Source organism: Haemaphysalis longicornis, unplaced genomic scaffold, assembly GCF_048455015.1.
Source record: "Haemaphysalis longicornis isolate Haplotype H1 unplaced genomic scaffold, Haemaphysalis longicornis Haplotype H1 scaffold_168, whole genome shotgun sequence".
Lineage (NCBI taxonomy): Eukaryota > Metazoa > Arthropoda > Arachnida > Ixodida > Ixodidae > Haemaphysalis > Haemaphysalis longicornis.
The window spans coordinates 402,031-424,309 of NW_027526274.1; the positions used below are offsets into that span (position 1 = coordinate 402,031).

Below are 22,279 nucleotides of genomic sequence, written 5' to 3' on the forward strand. Positions count from 1 at the left end.
TTGTATTATACTGCTTGAATAAACCGCGGCAATCAAGCGTTCCCTCATTTCTGAAGCGAATACCCTCGCCATTTTGCCTTCTCCGCATTCCTCGCTTCTGTCTATGCCCCGCGCTCCACCTATCCTGTTGTCGCCTTGCCGGATTGCCTGCGCCACTTGCGCGTCGATTATGTTGAAGCGTGAACCATATGGAGCGTTTTCTGCTCACGAAAACATGCCGCAGGTGCGCTGACGCAGCCGCGAATACCACCCGCATTCTGCGCGCGGCGGCGACATGGCAGCGTCACCGGCCGACCGACCGCTTCTGATCGCTCTTTAAGATGCCACTTAAAGGAGCCATGAAGAGAAAACACAAGTTTGGTTCATTCGAAAGATTGCCTCGTTAGAACCATAACGACACCACTTATAACGCAAACTTCGCTCAAATAAGCTACATAATTAGGAAAAAAGGAAATGACCATGCGACCCACCAGCTCATTTTCCGCAACAGAACCTGTGATGTCACTTGGGAATGCTCTGCGATTGGCGGAGGCCGGCAAAAGCAAACGCATGTTAGGCAGGGCTTACAGCTTGCATAGCGAGCTAAATGCCCGTGAAACATACTGCACATTCTTTTTATGACAAAGAACGGTGGAGTAAACGGTTTAAGTTCCGAACGAACACGCAAGCGTGCGTGTGCGCCAATGCGTACGTAACTACCGTCGGCCGAGCTCGACATCTCGCCGTCGCGCAGACGAATTTTCGGGTTCGAGGCTCTTCGGGGCCAACAAACCGTTCCAGCACGCACAGCCGCGACCTTGCTTCGTATCGTAATCCCTTCACAGGAGGTTGGCCGTCATATCGCCAACCAGCAAAGGTAAAAATAGAAACGAGGGGAGTAAGGAACAGCAAGAAGCGACGAGATAGTGCCAGTCGTCGCGTAAGTTTCGAATGGTGTTGGCTTGCTGCTGTCGTTACGAGCTCGTTTCCAGTTTACAACCACTGAAAACTTCAGTTTGTTCAGTTACGGCAGGGACCCTTACGTCAGCTCACTCCTGGGACATGCTGGCGCTCGTCGCCGACTTCGTCAAATCGCTCTGACCTTGGGGAAAAAAATGCCGTAAACACCGCGCATTGACGCTCGTATCTTTCTGGTCGAAGCAGAGAGCTCGCGCGAACGGCTTTCCATACACGACACCGGCCAACTGGCATAAGTGATACTGCTACTGAAATTGAACTATTATTAACCGTAATCAAAATACAGCACATACGTACCAGTCTATATTCGTCCGTCGCGACGGGGCTGACGAGGCAGCGGTGCCGACGGCTGGGCGTTCGTCTGTTGTGGCTATCGCGGAATGGTCGCTTTCCCGTCCACCGCGTATCCCACAACTCTTGACGCCCGTGCACTTAGAAGCATTGAGCGTTTTTGTGGTGTGAGGTTGTTAAATGCAAGCCCGAGCTCCTCGGCGAGAGTTTTGTTCTCCGGATCAGGCGATTCCATGACTAGGGCTGCGGGTGCACTAGGTTTTACTAGTATTTTTAAAATGGCCGCCGTCTCGATCGACTCCCGCGTGTGGGTGCTATATGGAGTCGACATACTAAGTATCCATTTCATGGACCGGCTCTATGACGCCATTGTACACGTCACGGAATGTTCAATTTTAGCGGGAGATTTAAAATTTTGGCTTAAATTGCGTTATTTCTCAGTGAATAAAGCATCATTTGCTTCCGGGAAAGCGCTTGGGGTACTATGAAACACCTAATCTTTCGAATAAAACAAACTTTTGTTTTCTCTTCATGGCTCCTTTAATAAACAAATGAAGTCGCTTGTACAGTACAGGAGCTGATAATGTGGGCGAAAACGACACTACAAAGCATCGTCCGCGCGGTTAGGGAAAGCGTCGATCAAATATCCGCCACCGTGGTAAGCCTAAACATCTCCGGCGGGGCCAGCGGGCTGTCCGGAGTGCTTTCAAACTGCCGCCGTGAAAAGCACGCCTCCCCAATGGAGCAAGTCGGCAGGCTACCCCCACTGCCGCGTGCGCACGAATTGTTCACGCTTGAGTTCGTGTGCGTGCGTCGCGCCGGCAATGAGCGCGCGTTCTTTTGACGCCCGTGTCGACGATTTCGCCCCTGTGTCAGATTCTGCCTACCTCGTTCGGAAAATGATGCGCGGCAGTGGGAGGAGCCTGCCGACTTGTGCCAATTGGGAGGCGTGCTCTTCAGGGCAGCAGTTTGAAAGCGCGCGCAGCAGCGGTTGGGCCACCTCCACGGCGGATATTTGGCGCGGATATTTTATGGTGCAGTTTTCTCCAACACTGTCAGCTCCTTTTTACCGCATGAGCAATTTAGTTTACACCTTGAGCTGCATTTTAACAAAAGTTTAGAAGCGGTCGCTGAAGCTACCTGCACCTCTTCACGGCAAGAGCCGACGCCATGTTGCCGCCGCCTGCCGCATGCGCGGCAGATTTCCATTTTTTCTCGTTTTCCGATGATACGAATTTTCGGGTGATACGAATATTTTTGCCGCCCCTTGAGATTCGTATGACCGAGATTCCACTGTATTTACAAAAAATGTCTCTATTATTTGTGTGAAGTTTGCAATAAAACTGGCATGATCCTTATCAGAACAAGGACAAAGTTGCACTAAACTTGTATCAAAAAGACGGCTGTGCTGATAATAATGACATCAATTTTATTCCAAACTCTCGATTGCCGAGATGTTCAGATATTGAAATAATCAAGGTATTCAAAAAAACAGTTCATGCAGTGGCGACTCTCCAGCCACAGTCCAGTGATCTCTCTATGATGTCATGGCATTCGGGGATCGTACGATCCTGCAAACCTTCTGTCTGCTAACAGCCGATACAATTAGATGTTAACAGACGTGCCTTGTGGGCAAATGAGATAAGTTTTCAGCTTAGTCTCCAGAAGAGCACTTGTGTATTATTTTCGGAACGAGCGCTGCAGTCATCCAGAACCTATTATGTGACTGCATGGAGCAGACATACACATAAAAAGGGAACGCGTGTTTCTGGGTTTGTGCTGGATGGCAAGCTTACATTTATTCCACACATGACACACCTGAAAATGAAAGGCAGTGTAGACCGCTTGTAACGTATGTCGCAGGAGCCACAAAAATCCGCACCATAAATGGTACTACACTACAGTTGAACCCCTTTATAAGAGACACATACCGGGGAGCAGTTTCTGTCTCTTATACGAGATGTCTCTTATAAGCAGGGTACCATGTTTTCACTTACTAATCAGACCCTAGTTCAATGTGGGCACCCTATGACTAAAACAAGCTCAAAAGAATGCTACAGCATGTTTCAAAAGATTCATTCTAATTTATGTTTGGTCCCCAGAATTTATTAAACAGTTCTGAATCTTTGTTTGCTTCATGACTGTATTTACACTATATTTTACAACCGATTCTGCAAGATTTTTTTTCTTTCCTCGTTTGTGGAAGATGAATCGTACATGTTGAGTTCACAAGCCTGATGAATAGGCGGAGCGCACAGCTTCTTCCGCTGTGTGCTCAGGCTATTCATTATGCTTGCAGGACTCAACATCTGCGATGCTTTTTGATTGGGAGCTATGCCAGTGGGAGAACCCGCATGTGCGATCGTGCTCCATCCAATGGATGGCAGTAGGCTTCACTCACTTCTGTAAGTTGCATTTCCATTGGCAGGGCTTCTCATCGTCATTTCATAGCTGACTGAACCACTGTGTGTTTGCTGAAGTTATAATAAATAGCGACTGCAGGCGTCTGTCGTCCACCTGTGCTTCCAGGATGGAAGCAACTGCAATTAGTGACTGGTGGCACGGCGTCTGATGTTAAAATGTCTATTACAAGTGAGATTATTGATTAAAGTTCAAGGATGACTTGTCCCTTATAACCAATCTTCTACATCCGATGTCTGTTATAAAAGAGGTCGATTTAATGGGAAAGATAGGGCAGCCAACCATGTGGGTCACTAGTGTCTCTTATACCCATTTGTCTCTTACATCAGTGTCTCTTATAACGAGGTTCAGCTGTATAACCAAAACGTGCCTGAATCCAACCACCTCGCAATCTATCGTATTTACACAATTGTAAGTCGACTCGAATGTAGGTCGACCCTCCCCCCCAAATTGCATCTCTCAATCTCTCTCTCAAAAAAAAAAAAAAGCGAGCGAGCGCAGAACGCAGCCTGTTTGAATGCTGCTGTGAACGAGTGCCGAGAGAGTTCTTGGGGCCCAGGGCACTCATGACAGACGGAACGATTCAGCACGACACAGAAGTGACATAAGCACGCGGCCGCCTAGAAAATCGTGCCACAAAGACAAGCTGTTCCGTCAACTACCCCAGACGGCGGCTCTTTCTTCACTGATCGATGCTCCCTCAAGAACCGTGTGCTTGTGGTGCGCACAGTAGATGCTAAAAAAGAAAAGCTCTTGTATAAGCACGCTGAATAACCATGTGCTGTGGATTGAGCGGGAAACTTTATTCCCTATCATGAGAACACATTCGCTGTGAGATGGCAACCATTGAAGCTACCAGCAGCGGCCACTGCCGCGCAATATCAAAACAAACAGCATGGTGGCTGACAGAAGCGGCCGCTTGCGATTTCCTTTCATTTGTGAGTACGTCACTTGCATTCAGGAAGCGTTTTGTTCGTCTCTAATAAACCAAATGTGTATTACCGAATCCCTTGAGTCAATTCACGGTGCTCACGCAGGCACAATCATATCATGTTCAGTACACTTCCGAACGCACTGGTGGGAGGCTAGCCGCTCTAGGTGCGGTGGACAGAGGGCACACATCGGGAACGCCAACTTTCAAAGTCGGCACCACCTTTATTAACGCCAGAGTGTATGCAATGGTAGACGCTACGCTTCGACTGTAACCGTAGAAACGAGGGTGTTACACTTTCCCCAGCTTGTAGCACCCGTGATTTCTCGTTTCTGTTGGCGTTACAAGCGGCACAAAGTTCGATTTCGATTCTAAGTCGACCCCCCCCAACATTGGATTGTCAAACTTGAAAACAGGGTTGACCTACAATCATGTAAAGACGGTACCCTTCAGTTATTCTTTGTTGATCATCTTAAAAACAGAGCCACAGTCTTCATTTCGTCTTCCCCCCCCCATCAGCCACTGCTGAAGAGTCTTGCAGGTTGCTGCACAGTCTTGCAAACCGTGAGCGTGGCTTTAACGTCCTTTGTGTGTCTGTTTCGAAGAGCGTGGCCAGGTTTCTTAGCGTCTATGAAGAGATGCCGCGTGGGACATCGTGATAAGAACGCAAGCTCATACCTTTTTTTCACCTTACCCTGTGTTCACAATGCCAAAGGCGGTTACTTTCAGCAACCTCCGGCAGTGCGGCTCGCTATCACCGAATGTTCGAAAAGTGAGAGGGTGGCTGCTTATCTGCACAATGTTTTAATAGAAACAACTTGCCACGTGGGGGGTTGCTTGTGCATTGAGTACGATGGGAGGCCTACTGGTGGACAGGAAAACCTGCGTTATATCCGGTCCCGCACTATAAGCGGTTACATTATAAATGGTCCACACTGAACATGAACTCAGTGAACATACAAATACTCCTTTCCCATCAGGATTATGGACTGGATAAAATGCGTCTTTTGTGTGCTTTTAACACCCAAAAGTGATGTCGTGCACAGATTACGGTAATGGTCTATATGGGTCTGCCTCAAGAACGACTTTGAAAAATGTTAGACCTAGTGCTACACATGGTAACTTTCTTACAAACATCATTCGATGCCTGTTTTTTGAGCGTGATGAGTAGTGCTTTGAGCATCAGCTCTCGTACACATTTTTGATGTATGGTCTGCAGGTGACATTCTTGAAATCACCCGTTTTCTAGTATCATTGAGGACACGTCTGCTAATAACTTGTTTTTACACCATCCGTCACTTTCTATGCCTTTCTCTCTGTGAGTAGAAAGGCAGGCCGAGGCAACTAGTTGGGGTCTTCTTTGAGGTTTGAACTGGGCATGATTTTGCAGAAGTCAGCTCGGGGGGTTCTAATCCGAGTGCGCTAGTAAACCCCCGGGGTTTGTGTTCCTGAGCACAGTTCTCGTTAGAAAGGGAGTGATCTCCTTGGTTCCAGGGACCGGGAGGTGCGGGAACTGGAGGAAGCCCAGCAGACGGTCTACGTCCGTGGCCGCTGGGTAACCCTGGCCCCCACGGAGGGCTGCATCTCCCTGGTCAATGTGCGGCTACCCACCAGCGGGGACTACTCCCAGTACTGCCACTGGCGTAGGTATCCGGGGTAGCCCCCCTCTCCTGCCTGCAGCAGGGCACTCCGTTGCTTCAGTCATTTCCTTTCCTTGATGGGACTGTAAAAAAAAGCGCTCCGGATGCAGTTTTTATCTTTTCTAGTTGTTTTGTCCTCTTTGTGTTTGTATGTCCGGACCTAAGGTTGCCTGGCTACTATAAAACCGAAATAGTAGACTACCTTCTTGGTTTCTGATAATACTTGCAGGGCAAAAACAGACAGTGGATGTAAGAAAAGAGCCTCAAATGGCACTTGTTTGTAGTTCTTTTCTTTTGATGCATGTTTTTGTGCTGTGAGCATTACAGCTTACCAACTAGTGGCACCTTCACGCTTTTTGGTTTCTTATGACTAGAATTATTGTTAATGAATAAACCGTTACTGGTAATACCTTGAGTAGTAATATATAGTCAAGTGCTCTCTTAAGCAGGCTAGCACTGTACACGAGAGGGACACCTTGCGCAACACTTTTAAAGTGACACTGAATTGAGTTTGTTGGAGTGTTGTTTGCGAGTGCATTGTGGAGTTAAACCCACGGGATCAATAATGTGACTGCTTACCAGAAGTCTAGAGCTTCAGCTCAACCTTAGTTAGGCGACAAAAGGGGAAAAAACTAGGGGTGTGCGAATATTCGATTCGAATTTTTTGGTATTCGATTCGATTCGAACGACACTTTTATTGTTCGAAATATTCGAACCACCCAAAACTACAAAAAAAAAAAAAAAAATTCAGAGCGTGTCTGTATCGGTGTTTATTTACAGTGGACTCTCATTGATACGATTCGGGGGGTGCGAATTTCGGGATGATACGAATTTCCGAAAAGTCCCGGCGAAATTGCATCGTTTGCAATGAAAAAAATTTCGGCTGTTACGAACGGACCTGCGCGGCCCGGCGGAAGGTACGAACGAGCCGGCGAGGCACCCGACTGCTGAACGAGCAAGTGACGGCTCTCGCTCCCCTGTTTGTCACTCTTTCTCCAGAAACAGCCGGACTGTTGTTTTCTGCTTGCGAAAACGCTCTGCGCACGCCCAACGCGCTGACACCGCCGCGAAACCACCCCCACGCTGCGCGCGGCGCGGCCGGCGACGTCAACATGGCGTCGGCTCCAGCCGCGATTTGGCGCGGGCGCTCGAGCGACCGCTTCTAACCGCTCTTTAAAATGCGGCTCAAGGGAGACACGAAGTTGCTTGTGCGGTAAAGGAGCTGATAATTCATGCTGTTGGAATTTCTTTCTCTTCTGCGCTGTAGCAGATGACACCCATCATCATCAATCTCACCAGCACGGACCGAGCGGTAGCACGCGCTCGCGCTCCACGCATTGCAGTTCCATTAAAGCCCTCATTCTCATCAGACGTGCGCTCTCCGCTCTCTCTCGACGGCTTGGCAGCCGGTGGACCTCGAGGTCCATTACATGGTGCCGGAAACCCGGGATCTCGCGACAAGGCCTACCTCATCGACGCCCGGAGCCGCGCAAGCCCTTTGAACCGACGCGACGCCGGCGATCTTGGCCTCAGAAACCCCGGCTGCCAGCTGACCGCCATGGAACGGCTACTCCGACGTCGCCAGAGCCTCCGCTCTCAGCTGGACGGCATAATAATCGAAGCGGAAGAGGCACTGCGAGGGCAGCCTGGACTTTCGGCGTCCGAGGTGAGCGTTCTGCTTGAACGAACCGAAGCGCTCCACCAGCAGATAAGGAAGCTCGACGACCGTATTTTCGACGAGACGCCAGACGACCTGCTGGATAATGAGACGTCGGACGCTGGGAGATACGGCGATAAGGTTATGAACACGGCAGCGGCCCTGCGCTTCAGGTTGCAAGACGCTCTCGCATCCAGACCTACACGACTGCCGAGTTCCCAGACTCCGACCGCCAGCAAGGCTAAGTTGCCTCAGCTTGACCTTCTAAAGTTCGATGGGAACCGGAAAAACTGGCAGCGCTTTTGGATGCAGTTCGCGTCGGCCGTGCATAATAATGACGATCTGAGCACTGCAGACAAATTCAGCTATTTGAACACCCTCGTCACAGGAGCTGCCGCATCGGCCATCTCTGGACTCCAGCCGAGCGAGGAGTGCTACAAAGACGCCATCAATATTTTACGAAAGCGCTTCGGTGACGAAAGGCTCATCGTACAGGATCACCTCAGAAGCCTTCTGGACCTGAGACCAGTTTCGTCGTCTTCGAACGTGCATCAACTTCGACTGCTATACGACGAGGTCCAAGTACACGTAAGAAGTTTGAAGGCGCTTGGCACTAGTCCCGCTAATTACTGCCTAATGTTACGGGAGATCCTGTTCAGAGTACTACCATGCGACATGGTTCTGAAGTTTCACGAGCGCTTCAGCCCACCGACACCTTCAACAACGGCATCCATCTCAACTGAAGTAATAAGGGACCGTCAAAACCAGTTGGCACAGCCTGAACAAGAGCTTCAGCTGCTTCTCCAGTTCATCGACCATCAAGTTCAGTGTCGAGAAGCCGTGGAGCACCATACAGTAGTAAGGACCTCAGACGTCGCTGTGACCCCAGAAGAGCCACCTAGAAAGCAGCAACGCTGTGACGTACACACCATGTCGGCTCTACACCTTTCAGCGCACAACACTCAGCGGTGCCTGTTCTGCCAGTCCAGAAAGCATCGTTCAGAGGTCTGCGACTTCGATGAATGGAACCTCACGCGAAAAAAACAACTGCTCACAAAGGAAGGTCGATGCTTCCGATGCCTGAAGAAAGGCCACTTGTCCAAGGACTGCCGAGGTCGACTACGGTGTGGCAAGTGTGCTCGAAAGCATGCAACGACCATGTGCATGTCAGACGCCACAAGCAGCAAAACCGTGACCTCTACACCCGTCAGCCTGTTTTCCCTACAAACTGACTCTACGGTACTGCTCCAAACTTTGACCGCAACAGTAGCAGGCTCTGCATCCTCGGGACGCAACCGAATTCTTTTCGACGGCGGAAGTCAACGCAGTTTCATCACTGCAGAGGCGTCCAAGAAACTAGGATGCGAGTTTTTAGATGAGGAAACCTTGACTGTGGCTGTCTTCGGAGGAGAGAAACAGATTCGAACCTTTCGAAAAGTACGCCTGGTCATCTTTGTTGAAAATACAGAAACGTCCGTGCAGATCGAAGCCCTTGAAATTGAGGCGCTATGCAACGAGCATATTCCTATACCGAATGACCAAATCATCAAGATGATGAGAGAAATGCACCTGGACGTACGGGCCATCAGCGCACAACGACTCGGCGAAATGAAAACATCGATTGTTATTGGTGCGGACTACTACTGGAGTCTAGTAACCGGCAATGTAAAGTCACTGACCACGACGCTAAAAGCAGCGGAAACATTGCTAGGCTGGACGGTTCAAGGACCAATGCCATTAGGAGGCAACAGTACTCCCTGTGGAAGCGTTACCATGCTTACAGCGACGGTGAAAGACAACGAGGAGTTGAAAGTTCTAAACCGTGACTCAGTCTTTAAAAGCATCGGCATAAAGTACTGGGATGAACAAAGCTCGGACACCGAACCGGTATTGGCACGGTTTGGAAAAGCACTCCCAAACATGGACGAAGGACATGAGATTGCGCTCCCGCGGAAAGCAGCGGTTTGCCCGGCGGATCACCTTGGCGTTACGAAGATGGGGCTCCAGACCCTAACATATCATTGGAGCAAAGATGCCAAGCCCACAAAGAAAGATGAAGAAACGATCCTAACATGCTTAGATGAAAGGACCACTGAAGTGCAGCGGGAAGCGCATCATCTCGTTGGAAAGGAAGAGGATCACTTTGACGTAAAGACGAACTCTATAAGCAAGAAGCATCTTTTCTCGCATACTCCAATCGAGACGTTGCGTCTCTTCGTTGACGGCGACGATTTATTGCGAGTTCGGCGAAAGGCGTCCACCTGCGACACATATGGAGCACAGTTCCCGACACTTCTACCGAAGAACACGCACTTTGCAACAATCGTGACCCAGCACGCCCACGAACAGATTCAACATGAAGGAGTACCAGACTTCTTCGCCCATGCTCACCGCAAGTTTCGAACGACACGCACCCGACAACTAGTTAACAAGAAGACTCGACGAGGCTTTCCTTCCGAACGTTTGGGTTCAAAGCCCCGAGTGAAAGAAACGCCTCGGCTCTACAAAGAACGTTCAACTCTGGCCCACTTACGTCATCCGTCGGCGGAGGAGAGTGTTGGAATTTCTTTCTCTTCTGCGCTGTAGCAGATGACACCCATCATCATCAATCTCACCAGCACGGACCGCGCGGTAGCACGCGCTCGCGCTCCACGCATTGCAGTTCCATTAAAGCCCTCATTCTCATCAGACGTGCACTCTCCGCTCTCTCTCGACGGCTTGGCAGCCGGTGGACCTCGAGGTCCATTACACATGCGATAACGGTACTATAAAACATCATTCGCGCCGCTAGTGAAAGCGCCCATAAAATATTTGCCGGGGTGCTAAGCCTAACCAGTCCGAGGTGACTTTTTTCTAGTTCCTCTTTGATTTACGCGCTCCAAGTCGCAGCGGCGCGGGGCAAGCAAAACACTCCTCCTTCTCTCACTGTTTTTCCCACTCTACCTCTTCCCAGCGCGACTTTAGGCGCGCATGCGCGACAGCGGGGTATCGGTCGCCGCAGCTGCCAGAGGAACAGCGGCGCCGGTGCGCGAGAGAAGCCGTGGGGCTCGCGTGCGAGTCGTAGCATAGCGGAAATATCGTGACAGCGTTCTGAAGACCACACAAGAGCGGTTATATGCCCCACGCACAGGGAGGAATCGCAGCAAGAAGTGATTTTGCTTCGTGTTAGCAAAAGGTGAGACACTCGTTCGTAAAGCGTGAATTTAATCTGAACAATAGCGCCGGTGTCGTGAGCTGTACAACTAAGAGTACCGTGTTCGATGTCAACCTATGCTATGCCGTGTCGAACATGAGTGCTTATCACGGCACGTTGCGTTTGTGCTCGGTCCTATTTTCGTAACATGAATAAAGTGTTGAAGTGCGATTTTTGCTGCCGTGTTACTGTCCCAGCTGCGTACCTACGCCTGCATGGAGGCGCGCTAGCGGGCCGGCAGCGGAGCGGCGGGAAGAAGCGGGGGGAGGAAAGCATCAGTCCCCCCCCCCCCCTCCCCCCCATTTCGCGCCTCCTCGCTGTGTTGCCATGACAATTAGTACGCCTCCAAGCTCAAGATGGCGGTGACGTTGCTATGGCAATTACAACTCACTTTTGCCCGCCCAGGCTCGCCAGGGGAGGATTTGGCGCTACGACCACAATTAGGCGGGATGCTGGGTTGAAGGCTAAGATGCCGCGGACTGGCCTAACCGTCTCTGGCGGAGCCAAGCCGGCTGTCTCGATCTCATCGCAAGTAGTCAGGCTCCTCCATTCTGCCGCGCGCGTACTGCGTCATTTTCTGACCGAGGTAGGCGCTACCGCGGGCGCGAAATCGTCGATGTGGGCGTGAAAATACAGCGCTCGCAGAGCCGAGGCGAGCGAATCGCGTGCAAAACCGCACCATGCGGTTCACGCTTGGCTGTTGCGGCGTGTAGCGAGCTTGGGCACACCGAGTGAGGAGACGAGCGCGAAGCTTTACGTGCTCCAGAAAGGACTGCTTTGCGACACGGGGGTTAAAAAAAGCAGAAAAATCACGAATTTCTTCACGCAAAAGTAGGAAAAGAAATAAACGAAAACTTTTTTCAGCGCTAAATTTTTTGGTCTGTGTTGGTTCATACGAATTTCGGATGATACGAATATTTTTCGCAGTCCCGCGAGATTAGTATAATCAAGATTTTACTGTATCAGCATGCGACAATGTGCACGGGCTCGGGCATGCCAGCTACTAGTGTCTCAAGTGAGCGGCTGTTTTCGATATCTGGTAAAGTGGTGATGAGCAGGAGGTTGTCACTGCTCCCCGAACATGTCGAGCAGTTAACCTTTCTCCATGTTAACATTTAAGGGAGTGCAGACCTTAATCTGTTGAGTGCAATGGTATTGTGTAATTCCTAATTTTACTTTGTGCGATTTGTTGTGCAATAAAGTTGCAGTTTTTGTGGCTCTAGATGGTGAAAACATTAATTTTACAAAAAACTATAAGTATTCGTATTCGAAAAATATTTTAAAAATATTCGATTCGATTCGAACTTTGTTTTTATTATTCGAATTCGCTTCGAAATTAAAAAATTGATATTCGCACACCCCTAGAAAAAACGCAACGTGCCGTTTGCTGCTGCCGCAGCAATTACTGCACTGACGTCACCCGAGTTTGCAGTATGTCTTCATCTTGTCTTGGCCATTTAAACGTTGTTTTTGAACCGCTTTTTTATTGTATTGACTTTTTGTTTGCTCAGGCACAAATCTTACAAGTTTACCGTGCTACCAGTCTGCAGAATTCAGCAGTGCGGATTTCTCGGTGTGCTGTCACAGCAATATTAGTAAATTGCCGGGTTGGAACACTCCTGTGCTTTGAGATTTTGGCACATCGCAAAGATCCTCTCATGATCAAAAATAACCTAGAGCCCTCCCACGTGTGTGTTTCATGGCCCAGGTGTGAGGAAAGCTTCACTTTCAAAATCGCTTTCCTTTTTAAAAAATGCATGTACTCGGTGGGCATGAAAAACTGATTGAACGTGGCCTTCACATTCCAGGTTATAGTCTTGTTGGATAATCAGTAGGGGTGTGCGAATATCAATTTTTTAATTTCGAAGCGAATTCGAATAATAAAAACAAAGTTCGAATCGAATCGAATATTTTTCGAATACGAATACTTATTGTTTTTTGTAAAATTAAAGTTTTCACCATCTAGAGACACAAAAACTGCAACTTTATTGCACAACAAATCACACAAAGTAAAATTAGGAATTACACAATGCCACTGCACTCAACTAAGGGTCTGCACTCGCTTAAATGGTAATATGGAGAAAGGTTAACTGCTCGACATGTTCGGGGAGCAGTGTACGGCCACCCCACTCCCTTTCCCCTCTTCCCCAACTAGGCTAACAAGCCCCCCGTATCATTAATAAACTTTCATTCATTCATTGTTCTGCTAGCATTCATCGACGCGCAGCGAGGCATGCCCGAGCCCGTGCACGTTGCCGCGCGCTGATACAGTAAAATCTCGATGATACTAATCTCGCGGGACCGCGAAACATATTCGTATCATCCGAAATTCGTATGAACCAACGTTAACACAGACCAAACAATTGGGCGCTGAAAAAAGTTTTCGTTTCTTTCTTTTCTTACTTTCGCGTGAAGAAATTCGTGATTTTTTTTCTGCTTTTTTTAACCTCCATGTCGCAAAGCAGCCCTTTCTGGAGTGGCTTCGCGCTCGTCTCCTCACTCGCTGTGCCCAAGCTCGCTACACGCCGAAACAGTCAAGCGTGAACCGCATGGTGCGTTTTTGCACGCGATTCGCTCGCCTCGGCTCGGCGAGCGCTGTTTTTTCACGCCCGCATCGACGATTTCGAGCCCGCGGTAGCGCCTACCTCGGCCAGAAAATGACGCACGACGCGCGCGGCAGAATGGAGGAGCCTGACTACTTGCGATGAGATCGAGACAGCCGGCTTGGCTCCGCCGGAGATGGTTAGGCTTAGAACCCCGGCAAATATTTCATGGGCGCTTTCACTAGCGGCGCGGATGATGTTTTATAGTACCGTTTTCGCATGCATTATCAGCTCCTTTACCGCACAATCAACTTCGTGTCTCCATTGAGCCGCATTTTAAAGAGCGGTTAGAAGCGGTTGCTCGAGCGCCCGCGCCACTTCGCGGCTGGAGCCGACGCCATGTTGACGCCGCCGGCCGCGCCGCGCGCAGCGTGGGAGTGGTTTCGCGGCGTTGTCAGCGCGCGTTGGGCGTGCGCAGAGCGTTTTCGCGAGCAGAAAACAACAGCCCAGCCGTTTCTGGAGAAAGAGTGACAAACAGGGGAGCGAGAGCCGTCACTTGCTCGTTCGGCAGTCGGGTGCCTCGCCGGCTCGTTCGTACCTTCCGCCGGGCCGCGCAGGTCCGTTCGTAACAGCCGAAATTTTTCCCATTGCAAACAATGCAATTTTGCCGGGACTTTTCGGAAATTCGTATCATCCCGAAATTCGCACCCCCAGAATCGTATCATCGAGAGTCCACTGTAACTACGAATAAACACCAATACAGTCTGCGAAAGCACGTACCGTTCGCCGTGTATATGCTTCGCGACTTTGCTGCTGAGACACGCTCTGAATTTATTTATTTGTTAGTTTTGGGTGGTTCGAATATTTCGAACAATAAAAGTGCCGTTCGAATCGATTCGAATACCGAGAAATTCGAATCAAATATTCGAAGTTTTGAATATTCGCACACCCCTAATAATCAGACAATGGTCACAGCTCATTTCAGTGTTCTCTTTTTGTTTAAAAGAGCTGCAAAATAAACTCCAGGTATCCAGCAGGTACATCCTTTGCGTAGAGCCTCTGTTGCTATTCGAGGTTTCCCCCCCCCCATCCAACCCTAATGCGTGTGTACGTGGCACTGTGAAGATGATGTCGAAATAAGAGAAGGAAAAAAGGTGACGACGGGCAGAAAATGTGGCTGACGACAGCTTCACGGCCCGAGTAACAACATAGCCACCCACTGTGGGAACGGTGGGAATGAGGGGTAGGGTGCCAACGTGGAGCTCAGTGGCAGGAAGTAGTGAATAACAATAACCTAGGGAAAAGAACAAATCAGGGTGGTGACTTTGTCCTGCTGCGAAGTTTAATAAGGGGATGGCGACTGTGTGTGTAGGCGACTAGCGGTGGTAGTGATGGCTACCCTCTCCCCTCCCCCTCCCCCTCTTCCCTGTTGTGCAGTGGCCGAGCAGCAGGAGCGGGCGTGGTCGTCCACGCCGGAGGAGATGCGCAACGTGGGCTACGCCCTGTCGGCAGGGCTCCTGTACGCCGCCCAGATGGTGGCCGTGCTGGCCTTCTACCTCGACCTGCCCCTGCCACACAGCCTCTGCTACAGGTAAACGTGCTGCTGCTGCTGCTACCGCTACTGCTGCGCATATCTCTTCTTTACTAGGATGGGAGGGGCCCCAAGGCCAAAGCTGTGCCATGACGATCGCATGATGGCATCCGTCTGCGGCAATGAGGATACCAGTCCGCAACTCCTGTCCTCACTCTCTTCGACCTTTATAGCATATTTTTGTATGGCTAGGTGATAAGATCCGATGTTCATGTGTACGCAGAAAACTCCTCCAACACAGTTGCACGTGCATGCATGAAGAAACCAGGTAAGCGAGTTGGCGGAGACTTTGGAATAAGGAGAGAAGAGAGAGAGACCGGCTGGGTTCACAGATGGCGTAGCTACACACACACATCAGCTTACTCTGGTAATGGGAATGGCGCATTGGAAGGTGGAAAAAAGAGGCTCTCTTGCAGAACAGCGCACGCTCGCAGTGAGCTACAGCATGAGGTATAGCTCAAGTGATAATGGCGGGGAGTGACGGCGGTGTGGGCAGAGCCACATGTTGCAGCTTCACTGGTTAACCGTCTGTAAGGAATGCATAGGCACACTTTTTCCACAATACACTTTCCTTCCCTGTGAAGAATTTCTTTCTCCCCCCTGTGGCACACACACAGTCGTGTGGGTGGCCTTAGAGAATTGATTGTTGGTTTCCCGGTACAGGGGAGACCGTTTACGACATAGCAGCTCAAAGGGCAACACATGTTATACTAGGCCACGAGTGCTGCCTGTAGGGGCACCACTGAAAGCGCTTTGTACCAGCACATTTGAGAGTATGTGTGGGTCTGAGCAGATACCTGCCACATTCACACCTGTGATTTTTCATTTGCACAAGTTGGAAAAAAGATGTTTGGGCGGGGCAATGACAGTGCTGCAGGCGAAGAATTGCATGCACAAGATTGTAAACCTTTTAGGCTCAACTTTAGTGCCCCACAATCAGCCTGTGTGGCAGGTGTGTGTCTTAGACGAGCTGTAGGCCATCAACCTACTTGATCAACTGCGTATGCATTTTCAACATGTGCTCCCAGGTGGCAGCATGCCCTGGGCGTTCTCGTGAAGTTTCGCCGGTGTTACGTGGCCCTGCCCATAGGCATTGGGCGGGCCAGGTGACACGGTGTTTGCATACCACTACACTAAGATGGCGTTTAAAGGCCCTGTTTCTGATGGCTTTTACGAAAGTGAGAGCCAATGAGAACAGCCTTTCTGGGAGATAGCGATGATGGAGTAGAGTCCGGCTAGGTTCACTGTGGCTTCTTTTTGACATGCTTTTTGTAAGCGTCACGAAAAGAAATGTATGGGAAACAGCAGAGACATATGCTGGCTGTAATTACTCATTTCACTTTAAGAAATAAGGCATCATTGGCCGTCAAAAAAAAAAAAAAAAAGGCGAGGGAATTTAAAAATGTGTGATGTTTCAGTTAAAACAAAAAGTCATTCAGCCCTTAGTGCCATGAGTCATGAAGAGAAAATACAACTTCATTTAATTTGAAAGAACTAGGATTCAGTATCTCACTCAGCTCCATTACAGCCACAAAAGATGTTTTTTTAACGAAAAAAAGCAAGAAGTGTTTAAAAACTTTCAAATTTCGTGCCACAGTGACGTGTTATGAGCACGAATGACGTCATACGGGCCAACAATAACACATAATTTTCAGTGCGTTAACTGCACGTTAGCATTCAAGTGATGCGGTCAAACGGAACTAGAGGCCCCATTACAGACGTCCAGTCATGTGTCGTCACGACAGCTCAGTTAGGCGGCCACCAATTGCACAAACAAGGTCCCGTGACGTCGTAGAAAAGTTGAGGGAAATTGGCTGGGAGGTCGCCACTGCTTCACACGTTTTCTTTCATATCTCCCTTATTTGTTTGAAGATTGTGATGATATTGGTATCATTGTTATCGGGGCTAAGCAGTCTTTCTAATAAACCCAACTTGTATTTTGTCTTCATGGCTTCTTTGAGAAGTACAGTTGGGCTGGCTACGTAGTTAGATGAATCAAGAACCAGGGGACCACCAGGGTAGCAGAGTGGATACCAAGAGGGGGTCTACAACTAAAGGGAGGCCAATAACACGATGGAGCGACGAAATAGGGAAATACAGGGGCAAAGAATGGGCTCGGGCAGCGCAAAACAGGAGTGGTTGGAGGTCAACGGGAGATGCCTTCGTCCCACTGTGGCCCTGAATAGGCTGATGACGATGTTGATGTTGAATTGCCAGCTTCGAGAAGTTGGCTGCTTCTCAGCACAAGTATGCTCTCATTATGAGTATGCGCACCTCTTACGGGCTGCGATGTGCGTTAACGTTAACAGCTGCCGCTGTAAAATTGCTCATTTGTGGAATGCATTGGTTGTTGTCCTGTGCAGCCAGTTTGGAGCACGTGACGAGAGCGAGGAGGAGTTCCGCAACTGGGTGGCCCGCCTCAACAGCAACGTGCTGCACCTGTGCGCGTCGCAGGGGCTGCAGCCGCCCTTGCTCCGCCCCAGGACCACACTGCGCAACCTGGCCCTGCTGGTGCAGCACCGGGGCAACATCAGGTGCGCTCTGGTCTCTGGCCCCCGGGGGAGGGGTTGGCACCACAGTTCTTTAATATGCACCATTTGCAAAACTCCTCTACAAAATTTAGGCAGCGCGAAGCACCCCTTCTTCATTGTAGTAGCTGAGGGGAAAGTGGGCTGATGGAGTACCTATAGGGGACGAAAACAGGACTTTGCTGAACATTTGCACAACTTGATAAAATTAAGCCTCTTTTACGATTTAGGAAACATTAACTTAAACAGTGATGACTTATGTTTCCATGGTTTTTCTTTTGTGGCTTATTGCAGCAGCCACAAGCACTTAAGTACTACAGTCAAACCCTGCGACAATGAAATCCTTTGAGGACAAAATTCCTGCAACAATGAAATATTTTCGGATTTCGGGCAAACGTCCACAGAAGCCCATGTATTTCATATCTCGCAGCGACGGAACATTTTTGGAAAGCGATACCATGTTAACAAAATTCCCTAAAAGTACGGTCGGCATTTTACCTACCGTATTTACCCGATTCTAACGCGCCCCCGATTTTCCTGGCGAAAAAACCGAAAAAACTTGCACCTCCGATTGTAACGCGCACGGGACTTTGTGACCCAGACAAACGAATGCGAGAGAAACAGGCGATTTGTTTCCCGAAGTAATCTCACTCATCTCACTCCTCGTCGCTCTCCGCTGACCGCAACATCTCTTGGCCTCGGTGCCGTCAAGCGCTTTCGCGAAGCCACACTTCTGAACGAACGTTCAACCATGGTCGATGGGATCGTGGCCCACGCCTCGCACGCCCATCCCGAGAGCTTCTCCAGAGGTGCACGCTTCAGCCGACCGCTCGTTTTGAACGCGTGGGAGCCGCTGCTGCCATTGCTGTTATCAAGCACACAAGTGAAACGATTTGACGATTTCTGTGAACGCCGATAGAAAAGCCTAGGCGCCTAGGCTTGCTGCGTCCGAAAAATCGTTGCTAAAAGCTTTGGTGCCATCGTGAGATGGCGCTGGCGATGGGTGGGACGAAATTTCCGCTGTTTCGGCAGTTTCGGTTTTGTATCCGATTCTAACGCGCATGCGATTTTTCGACCTATTTTTTCGGAAAAAAAAGTGCGCGTTAGAATCTGGTAAATACGGTACCCATTTGAGGCTAACAGTGTCCAAAAAGGGCGAAAATGCACTTTTTCTGGGCTCGAACTGGGTAAACTCCTGCCACAGCACACGTGCGTGGCCGCCGCCGTATTTGTTTACATGAAAGACCATGCAACAGGCGCGGCCGTGGAGGCAGCCTCGCATCGACACTACCAGGGGGCCACACATAGTGACTCACGACGCGGCTTTGGCTTGGGCTATGATGGGACGCCAGCCGGCTACTGCTGAACAGTGCACGTGCGATCGTTGTGTGTGGGGCAATCGACACGTTTGCTCTCAATCTAAGGCGGAAGTTTTTATTGCCACAAAATACAGCCAGCATTGCCCAAGTCAGTGGCCCAAGTGGAGGAAAACAGCATAGCGCCAACGAGTTTGGAATTTTGGAATCGCTTGCAGCTCGCTCTAGCATTTGGAAAAGCAAGGATGCCACTCTTTAATGGCGCACGTGTGCAAAACAAGACAGTGACGGCTGTGGCCATTCTGGACGCCAACAAAGTGGGGCTCACTTAGTTTCCTGAACAGCACTGGAACAGGGAGGTGCCACTGTCTGGCAATGTTCGTCAACATAAGAAGCTGGGTTTCACTTGCATGCTCGGACAAACTCGGTGCCGAGGACCAAGCAGAAAAGCGTGCAGAGAGGGCAAACCCGCGGGATGTTCTGGATGCGTTTGACACGATTCGGTCGTTCTTAGGCGGGCACTACGACTAGCGATGAAGCACTTCTTGTAGTGTGACAGCTGAGCTGAGAAGTTGCTACCATAGAGTTTCATACTACAGTTGAACCTTGTTATAAGAGACATGGATGTAAGAGACAAATGGGTATAAGAGACACTATTCGCCCACATGGTTGGCTGCCCTATCTTTCCCATTGAATTGACCTCTTCTATGACAGACATCGGAGGATGCAGAAGACAGTTGGTTATAAGGGACAAGTCATATTTGAACTTTAATCAACAATCCCGCTTGTAACAGACATTTTAACTTCAGACCAGCCACTAATTGCAGTTGCTTCTATTGTGGAAACACAGGTGGACGACAGACACCTGCAGTCGCTATTATAACTTCAGCAAACACACAGTGGTTCAGTCAGCTATGAAACGACGGTGAGAAGCCCTGCCAATGGAAATGCAACTAGCAGAAGTGGTTGAAGCTTACTGCCAACCATTGGAGCGCGTCTGCACAGCGGGCTCTCCCAGTCGCGTAGCTCCCAGTCAAGAAGCATCGCATATGTTGAGTCCTGGAAGCGTAATGAATAGCCAGAGCACAGAGTGGAAAAAGCTGTGCGCTCTGGCTATTCATCAGGCTTGTGAATTCAGCATCTACGATTCATCTTCTGCAAACAGTGAAAGGAAAAAAAGCTTGTAGAATCGGTTTAGAAAACAGTGTAAATACAGTCATGAAACAGTGTAAATACAGTCATGAAGCAGATTCGGAACTGTTTCATAAATTCTGGGGACCAAACATAAATTAGAATGAATCTTTTGCGACATGCTGTAGCATTCTTTTGAGCTTATTTTAGTCATACGGTGCCCACATTCAACTTGGGTCTGATTAGTAAGTGAGAGCATGGTTCCCTGCTTATAAGAGACATCTCATATAAGAGACAGAAACTGGTCCCTGGTACGTGTCTCTTATAAAGGGGTTCAACTGTACTCACAGCCGGTGCTTTGATCACAAAAATCGAAGTGTTGATATGGCACGAATAAAGGGGCATTCTTTTGTTTTGACAAATGGGCGAGCAACAGTCATTCCTCAATTTTGCCCATTTTTTTGCACCCTTTAGTTGCTGCCAATTTTCTCAAAAAAGAACTACAGTTTTGCAGCATGAATGGGAACGACTCTGATTCTGCAAAAGCATTTCCTCGGCTAGCCACTGGCTGTGTCTTTGCTAGTAGAGGCAATTTGAATCAGGTGAAATTGACGATTTACGTTGTCAATCACCAGTGATTGATTTGAACAGGTGCGGTAAGAAACGAGTGAAAAAAGGAACTCAATACTTTGGCTTGGGCTCAAATGATTGCTATTCCAGCCGACCCTTGGCACTATCACCCGAGCAAAAGGGCACACGCCTGCAATCCGTTCATGCTCTCTGCGTCGCATTCTGAGCGTGTCAGGACAAGGACAAGCCTCCCATGCTCGTTATGTCATAAATTGGAGCATAGGTTGAGTTTCTGGATTCGAAAGCGACACTTTGTCTTATGTAGCAATCATTTCATTTGCAAAATGCAGATTTCAGCCTGGCAACCGTGAGAGTGCAAGTGCCCGACTATTGCCATTGCTGGCATCTGCCCAACAGAGTTCAACAGAGAGTTCAACAGCGATGAAAAGAGGGTCCCCCTCCTTGGGTTTCTTCGTGAAACGGGAGTTAGCTTGTGCCTATGATGTAGAGTTTACGCCATTGAGTATATTATCACCCTTAAGGGGGCAGACTGGTCTTAGAGCTATTTTTTTTTATTTACCAACTAATTTTAATGAAACTGCACTGCGTTACAGAGTTTTTTGTGCTGATTTCAAATCTGCCATTAGATTTTTTGTAAGTTGATTGTATTTTGAGTTAATGATTAATTGCCATTATTTTGGGTCGCAGTTACAAAATAACCACGCCATACAGAATGGCAATTACCACGTGGCTAGGCAGACAAATGACTAAAGAATACAACTTAGGAAGAACTTTTTTGATTCAGCTATTTTTGGTCGTTTTGCAATACAGTGAACTTCGCTCCTCCCGCGCTCTGCCAGAAATGGCTCTCGGGTGGTGCCAATTGAACACAATAATAATTTTCCAAGGCCTCCATTTGCAAAATTAGTTTCCAACATTGTATTCTCCACGCATTTCGGTATCAGAAGCAAAAATAATTAAAGTTGTACCTGCTCTTGGTGCCAAGATATCTGAGGATGAAATGCTAGCTTTGCATTGCAAGAAAAGTGCCGTTTCACCATCGAATTCTGCGCTTACTGAGCTGTAGAGTGCACTTTAAAATGCTATTGTAATATAATAAAAACAAAATATGGTGCCTTTTGATGAGGAAATCTACAGACTGATTGAAAAATGGCCGTGGAGGCCGAAAATGCCATTTTTGAGAAAATGCTTTTTTTACCCTTTTTCGGCCCCAAAAAGTAATGCCCTCGATGCCCTTAAGGTATATAAGTAAATAAATAAATAAAAACTAGGTTCTTGTTTTCGCATTCTCAGGAAATTCTAAGCATCCGCCAAAATTTTTGTGTTACGGTCACTCACATTGGAGGCCGTCCGCTGCAAAATGAGTGAGCCCACATGCTAAGGACAGTTAAGAACGTGAAAAGTTTCACAAGTGTTGGGTGTGCAATTTTGTGAAGCGCAAAATGCAGATTTTGCCCGCTGAGGAATATTTAGACAGCTCTGATGAGTG

The 22,279-nt window shown here is 48.9% G+C and overlaps 1 protein-coding gene across 1 annotated transcript in view; it reads left to right on the forward strand.

The window, feature by feature from the left end:
• LOC144166316 (beclin 1-associated autophagy-related key regulator-like) overlaps positions 1-22,279 on the forward strand; it is a 49,535-nt gene that overhangs the window by 18,464 nt on the left and 8,792 nt on the right. The window contains exons 7-9 of the mRNA XM_077695842.1: positions 6,095-6,243; positions 15,071-15,224; positions 17,588-17,758. Of these exons, the coding sequence (XP_077551968.1) occupies positions 6,095-6,243; positions 15,071-15,224; positions 17,588-17,758 (474 nt within the window). The remainder of the gene's footprint in view (positions 1-6,094; positions 6,244-15,070; positions 15,225-17,587; positions 17,759-22,279) is intronic.